Here is an 8102-nt window from a genome sequence, read left to right on the forward strand (position 1 = left end):
GTGGTAACGACTAACAACTGCAGGCAAAAGGTTGAATTAGTAAGAATGACAAGTTATTATATATATATATATATATATATATATATATATATATATATATATATAATTTTGAAAAATATATTTACAAATATTGAAATTTTTGCATATACGCTGGATGAAGATAAAAAAGCCTTCTCAAATTAAGTAAAGATAATGTATAAAGGTCTCATTACATTTCTTTTCATACAACACGTTTTTGATAGTATTTTATTTACAGTAATGTATTTTTTATTTTTATGTTAGTTTTCTATTGCCAATTACTCGTACGAATAAATTATTTTAAAAATTGAATTTTTCCATTTAAATTTATATATCAATATGTTTACATTAATTGAACACATTTCTAATTATACATATTTTAAAATTTATCTTATCAAAATTTGAAAAGATTTATGTAGTAGATGCAAAATACCATGTACAGCTTTGTTAAAAGAAGAAAAAAAACATCAACATATTCATCTTTCATATTCCTCATGATGAAAGTCGAATATATAAATTAAACGAATGCCAGTATTTAATAAGTTAATTAAAGAAACAAGGTACACACTTTTTTTTTCTCTCAAAAACAATTATTTCTCTTACCTTTTCAGTGCAACTGTCCAAAGATGAGAGACAGCGTATCATACAGTTCAAGTACTTGGAGATTTTCCACTTTTCCTGGATAGAAAAAAAAATGGTTGCCGAAAAGATGGGTTTTGTTTGGGTAGAAAATGCAAAAATGGGATTTGTAGTCCCCTTATCCTTCATCATCTTCAGAAACACAAGAAAATAATAATTCCAGATTCCATATTTTCATACTAGTTTCGAGGTAGAAGATACAGTATTGTACCATTGTTCCAGCCAGAAAAAAGAAGTAACAAAGGAATAATATTATCATTAAAAAAGAAATGGAGATACTAATATAACTTTTTAGCCACATTTTGTTACGTTGTTCTTGTTAATTTTTTTATCTGGTAAATTCTTAAATTCAAATTAGTGAAAGTCTTTTAAGGAAAACAGTGAAACTCATAAATTTCAATTAATAAAAAATGTTAAAAAAGAAAATATGGGAAATGGTGGTGCATATTTGAGCTGGCATATGCCCAGATAAAAAAACCATTTCTTTAGTTGAAAGAAAATGTCTTTTATGGTAGAGAAGAAAAAGGTGTTTATTTCTTGTGTTATACTGTCCTCAAATTTTACGAGAAAAATATATTTGGTGTTACAGTGACCTGTTATTATATCCCAAAAATATTGTTGTTTCTCACCACTGGAACTGTTCATTAGTACTTTGTTAATTAAATTTTGCCACGAAACACAACAAATTTGCAACCGTATCCGCATGACATCAAGGACCCACCACATTAACCCATTTTTATTTTTCTAAAAAAAATTTTCCTTGTTGTTGGTGGTGTTGGACCCTCTCCTTTCACCCAGGCTTTTCAGACAGCTTTGTTGGAAGAAAAAAATGCAGGACGAATGATGAATGAATGAATGGAGGAAGATGATGCTCTTCTGGGACAACCGTTGAATTTCTTAAATCACTACATGCTTTTTCTTTTGGAACCTTCCATTACATTCCTTATGGTTTGAGGCTGATCAGGATCTATTTTACCTGTTCCGTTTGAGTTTCAGAACCATGCATATAGGTGTGTATGCATATGAATGATCCAAAGCTTCTGTATTTCGTTCTCCCAAAATGTTTCTTTTTCCCATAATTTTTTATGTGGGTTTCTGTGGTGCCCTTTTCTGTTTCTGATTTGTTGGTGGATCGAATTGGTTCTCCCATCATCACTTGTACTGAAAATCTGAGCTTTGACTGGCTTCTGGGTTTCTGTGGATTAATTGGGGAGCTATGAATTTGGGAATGTTTGATGAAATCTCCTTAAGTAGTTAACTTTCGCTATGTTATGGTTAGAGTTTTTTGTTAGTGATTTATTGAGTTGGTTAATGGAAAGATACATGCTTTCCATTTGGGTTTTGGGGGAAAATCTGTGGAGAAGTTGTCTAAAAGAGAGGGTGATTTGGATTTTTTATTTTATTTGTGTGGTTCCCGGAGATGAAGAATTTTCTTTTGAGCATTATAGTTGAATTAGGGTCTTTTAAGTTGACGGTGCTGTCTTTCCATGATTATTTTACTGGGATTTATGAACCAAAAATTCTTTCCTCTTTAGTGGACTTTGACTTGTCTTGCATGCACCATTTTCATTGCCGAAAGGCCTATGTTACTATTTCAGCAAAGATGGGGGGCATGCACCCTTTGGTTGATCAATAATAACTTCTTTGCAATTTTGTACTACACCCTTCTTCCTGCAAGTTGATTCCATCTACGTATGTTTTTTTTTCTTTTTTTTTTTGCTGTTGGATTCATCAAAGTTTATGTCGAGTGTCTCCTTCTGTGTGATATTCGATCACATAATTCATGTTGTGTTTTTTCTTGAAGAGAAGCTTGTGGTAGTGCAGTTAAAATATTAATCAATATTGGTGTCTACCATGCACTTGAGTCCTCTTTAATTGTTTAAAGATAATAGGACTAAATAGGGGACTATCTTATTTTGTCTAAGTGATTCCCAGTATATGTTTTAAGTCTTCCTTTGGAATTCTTGCTTGTGTAATATTAGTTTGTTATATGGTTTCACTTTTGCAGGTCAGACAGATACAACTTCTGTGAAATGTCTGATCAACAGCATTTCTCGATTCATTCATCTGGTTTCATGTCAAACAATGAAACCTATGCCCTTTCAGAAGATCTGTAATAATATGGTTGGGGTGTTAAAGCGTTTGAAGCCGGTGCTTGATGACGTTATGGATCACCAAATTCCATCAGATGTAAATCTATGTAAAGAGTGTGAGGAATTGGATAAGCGAGTTAATGAAGCTAGAGATTTCATTGAAAAATGGAGTCCAAAGATGAGCAGGATTCACAGTGTAAGAATCTCTTATTCTTTTTGTCAAATTAATACCATATCCAACAACTGTATTTCCAACCTCTTTAAGATCGTTGGCATCTTTGTTTCCATTTGAAAGTTAAAATTGAATGAACCAATAATAAGTTCAATATCTCAACCATTGGTCTTCATTGGATGAGGTTAGTTGCAACTGCTTAACTTTTTGCCGGGATTATTCTATTTCCAGGTTCTACAAGGTGGTACATTGTTGATCAAGTTACAAAGCACTTCACTAGATATCTGTCACATGATAGTTAGATCCTTACAGTCACCTCCATCTGTATCAGTTTTGGCTAATCTCCAGGTATGTGCAATGTTGGAAGTTAACTAACCCTCTATCTCTTTTTTCTGATCACTATTCTGATACACTATGCCCTCCAAAAGTATAAACAGGAAAAGAAAATCGTCAGTTTTCTGGTGTTTTGTTGATCTGTTTAAGCATGAAATTAATTTCTACCAATTTTTTCAGCACTATATCCAGGAACTTCAGTGTCTCAAGAAGGAAATTGCAATGGTCCATATAGAAGAAGCACTGAGAAACCAAAGAGACAATATTGAACCATGCAAGGAGCATCTGACGGAAATTATCGAGTTACTTAAATTGAAACCAAATCAGGAGCTCTTAAAAGAAAGCATTGCTGTGGAAAAGGAAAGGTTGAACACTGAAGCCAATAAAATGATAGCGGACATAGAAGAAATTAATGAAATTGTGAATCTTGTCCGTAGTTTGCGCGATTATATGATCAAAACTGAGTGCCCTGTAGTCAAGAGTGGTCTCTCAATCCCTCCATACTTCCTCTGTCCTTTATCGTTGGAACTCATGTTGGATCCTGTTATTGTGGCTTCAGGTCAAACATATGAGAGGCAATCCATCCAAAAGTGGCTTGATCATGGGCTGACAGTTTGTCCCAAAACTCGTCAGAGACTTACTCATACAAATCTCATTCCTAATTACACTGTCAAAGCCATGATAGCAACTTGGTGTGAGGAAAATGATGTTAAACTTTCTGGTATCTCTGACCACAAAAAATCTGCCTGTGTCACATCCTCCATGGATAATTTATTGCCTCAAGATTTAACTCATGATTGCCGTGTTGGGTCTCTCTCTAGTAGCAATTCCATTTCAAGATCATCTCTTCAAACTGAAAATGCATTTGAAAAGCAAAAGGCTGATAACTCTTTTAGATTATGTGGAGAATACAATGGATGCCAGAGTGGAGCAGCTGAAAGGTGTGAGCAAGAGTCCCCATATACTCACAGCAGAAGTGAATCATTTTCAAGTTCAATTTCTAGTACTGATTGTGCAGTTTCAAAAGAGGTGTCAGGGATATCCAATAGGCATCAAAATGTGAAGGTGCTCTCTGGAGAAATCACAAACACGTGTCCTTCTCCTGGTAACAAACAATCAGGGATATCTCCTTGGTTATCTGGAAAAACATTTCAAAACCCTGGATCAAATGTGGGATTGTTGGAGAATGGAAATCATAATGATAATAATAATAGTGATAGTCTGTCAAGATATGATTCACATTCTGTTTCAAACTCCGGGTCAGATGAATTGACCACCACATCTCATGTCATTAGATTGATTGAAGACCTTCACAGTCAATCAGTTGAAACAAAGACTACTGCTGCTGAAGAATTGAGGCTCCTTACAAAGCATAACCAGGAAAACCGTGTCATTGTAGGGCAGTGTGGGGCTGCCATGCCTTTGCTTTCATTGCTACATTCAGACGTGAAGGTAACACAAGAGCATGCTGTGACAGCTCTACTAAACTTGTCAATTAATGAAGAGAACAAGGCCTTGATCATGGAAGCAGGAGCCATAGAGCCTCTTATCCATGTTTTGAAGACAGGAAATGATAATGCCAAGGCGAATTCTGCAGCAACACTATTCAGCCTCTCAGTACTTGAGAACAATAAGGCAAGAATTGGCCGTTCCAGGGCTGTTAAAGCTTTGGTTGATCTTCTTGCCTCAGGGACTCTTAGAGGAAAGAAGGATGCTGCTACTGCTTTATTTAACCTTTCAATATTTCATGAGAATAAAGCTCGTATAGTTCAAGCTGGAGCAGTGAAATTTCTGGTTCGGTTATTAGATGATGCTGGTGGAATGGTTGACAAGTGTGTTGCTCTTCTGTCAAACCTGTCAACCATTCCAGAGGGCCGATTAGAAATTGCAAGGGAAAGGGGTATCCCCTTACTTGTTGAAGTTGTTGAGTCAGGTTCTCAGAGGGGAAAGGAAAATGCTGCCTCCATTCTCTTGCAAATATGCCTTCATAGTACTAAGTTCTGTAATCTGGTTTTGCAAGAAGGCGCTGTCCCTCCCCTAGTTGCATTGTCAGTATCTGGTACACCAAGAGCAAAGGAAAAGGTATGGAGCTTATTTTCTGCATTTACCCGAATTCTTTGTCGGTAGAATTGTGTTGAAGCCTTGGGGTCAATCATAATTATGCACTCATTTTGTTGAAAGTTGAAACTAAGGGCAGCAACCTTGTTTTCTAATATTTTCCTACGACTTTAATTTTCATGCAGTATCTGTTAGGTTCATTTGTTCAGGAGACCAAACAGAACACTCTCTTCTCACAATAACACTCGAAACAGTAAAAGATGAAAGTATGTGTATGTATATTATTGAATCTGTAATGTATATTAAGAGAAATACAATTATACGTCCCAAGGAAGCCTCCTTCCTCCACTGGAAAATGTCCACTCTATACCCAAAAGGAAAATATATGATAATCCCCTTCTCCCTCTATTCTGTTTCTTATTTATACTTTCTCTCTCTCTCTCTACGAACAAACTATCCTCCTTTCCCGCCTTTAATTTCCTCCCCTCATATACTTTTAACTTCCTAACAGTATCAGTGTAAAGAATTTTACATGGTTAACCAATTTATACAAGTTAGCAAACTTATTATACATAATAGTGTGATTGGATAATATTGTATTTGTGCATTTTAAGTGAATTATTCATCCTAAACCCCTGCTGTCCAAAATAAGATTTCCCCTTTTATTTTTACTTTGAAAATTTCTATAGTCGCAACTACTATAGCTATCATGAGAAAGTTTGATCATAGTTGCATGCAGTGTACCTTGTAATGGGCATAATCTGAAAATTGAGAGAAAAAAATTCTGACATGTACGTATTGATGCAGGCACAACAGCTTCTCAGCCATTTTCGCAATCAGCGGGAAATAGCTGCTTCTGGGAAGGGAAAATCATGAACATGGCAAATTTGGTTATCTTATTGCCCCATTTTTCTTGCCTAATAACATGTGATAGCTGCTGTCTAGACCTATAGGACTTTTGTTTCATTGCATTCTTTTGATTTTTACATGTATCATTTGCAAAGCTGTGTTCTTGTCATATTTCAGTGGCATGTCTTGCTTTTCTCAGGTTAAAAAAATAGGATTGGGACACCATTTCCTGGTTGCTCATTTCCTCCCCTCTTCTGGGGTATTAGTATTTTCCAAGTTTTGTTTTGTATGGACTTCTAATTTTGTTCTTACTTTGGTAGCTGTTCTTGGGAGGAGATAGGCTACATTTCTGAAGCTTAAGCTTGGCAACATTTACACAATGATATTCTGCTAGACCATAGCTGATGTCGTCCCAAGTCGGTGTTGTATATATTTGTACATATACTATAGATTTTTGTTATCTACTATAAATCATTGTACCTTACACTCTTCGCTGAGCTTTTATTTTTATATATTCAACCATGTCAACTTTGTGATCTACACTTTAACGTTGACCCCTTGCATTATCTTACCATGCATGATTCATAGGCTATGCTGCAAAAATGTTATGGAATTGTAGCTCTTTGTCTTTAATATTGCAGACTGGTAGAATGGACATAATCATCTACTCAGTGCAATTGGGGCAACAGTTTGGACCCGTCATAGCCTGGTGGCTATTGCTTCATGCACCCCCACAATTACTAACTGCACCCCTCAATACAAGGAAAAGACTTAAACACTCTTCACTATTGTACTACACACCACCACTACCAGTCTTCCACCACCACCGCTTCCACCACCACCGCCGCCACACCACCGCCGCCACACCGCTGCTGTAAAGGAAGAAGAGAGGGAGAATGCTGCACAGGAAAAAGAAGAGAAAAAATGTAGAAAAGACTCATTTTCAAAAAAAAAATTCTGAAACATCTTCCATGGTTTCGGAAAGTTTTTTTCAGAACACATTTCATATGAGTATTCTGGAAAATTTATTTCTGAAGACATTTTTATGAGTTTTGGAACGGTTTTTTTATTTATTTCAAAAAATTTATTCCGGAATACATTTTATATATTACAAAGATTTTGTTCTGAAAATTTTGTTCTGGAATTATTGTTTGAGGAATTTTGGAAAACTCATTCTGATAAGTTTCTGGAATATATAATCCAGAAATTACTTTTCCCAGAAATTATTTTTCCCAAGGACATAAAGTGGTCATTTTGAAAGTTTGAGGAGCTGTATGAAGAAATTGAAGGAGCGTGCGGGAAGTAAAAGCCTAGCTTGGTTTGGCTTTGGGAGAAAATAAAATTCTTCAAACTTATTTAATCATATTGGATTGATTTGATTTGAGTTTTGAATTTTTTTTTGAACCAAACAAACCAATTTTAATTAAATTGATTTAGTTGGAGTGATTTGTTACAATAAAATTTAAATTATGTTTTTTCAGTTTTTATACTCTTATTTTTTTTCAGCAACTTTTTTTATATTAATTGAAGATAAAAATATTCTTTGTTCTCTCTAATAGCTAATCATATATAATATCTAATATTTATTTTTCTTTACATGTTTATTAATTTTTTTCACCTGGAAATAACGAAATAGAAAGATCAAATCAAGACACTTGAAAATATAAGATAAGATCTATAACAACTAATAGTTTTAGCACTAATATAGAAATATTACATATCTAATACACTGAAACTGAATGTTTTAATAGAGTTGGACAAAAAATTTCTATACACATAAAACTAATTGTACTATCTTAAGCATCGGTACGTTTGCCATCCAGTGTCTATTCCATTGAAACATTTTTCTTTACTCAAATCATTAAAATATATTTGAAAAAAAAAGATACAATTACACAAACAGAGACAAAAAGATAAACTAATGTTATCAAAGAAACATC

The 8102-nt window shown here is 34.5% G+C and overlaps 1 protein-coding gene across 1 annotated transcript; it reads left to right on the forward strand.

Moving 5' to 3' along the window:
- The first annotated feature begins 1393 nt into the window (after positions 1–1393).
- On the forward strand, positions 1394–6702 carry LOC108326275 (U-box domain-containing protein 3). The gene is made up of 5 exons (XM_017559670.2): positions 1394–1667; positions 2666–2946; positions 3154–3270; positions 3436–5337; positions 6121–6702. The coding sequence occupies exons 1-5, from the start codon at positions 1658–1660 to the stop codon at positions 6187–6189; spliced, it is 2379 nt and encodes a 792-aa protein (XP_017415159.1). The 5' UTR covers positions 1394–1657; the 3' UTR covers positions 6190–6702.
- The last annotated feature ends 1400 nt before the right edge of the window (positions 6703–8102 follow it).

This window comes from Vigna angularis, chromosome 3 (assembly GCF_016808095.1).
Source record: "Vigna angularis cultivar LongXiaoDou No.4 chromosome 3, ASM1680809v1, whole genome shotgun sequence".
NCBI lineage: Eukaryota > Viridiplantae > Streptophyta > Magnoliopsida > Fabales > Fabaceae > Vigna > Vigna angularis.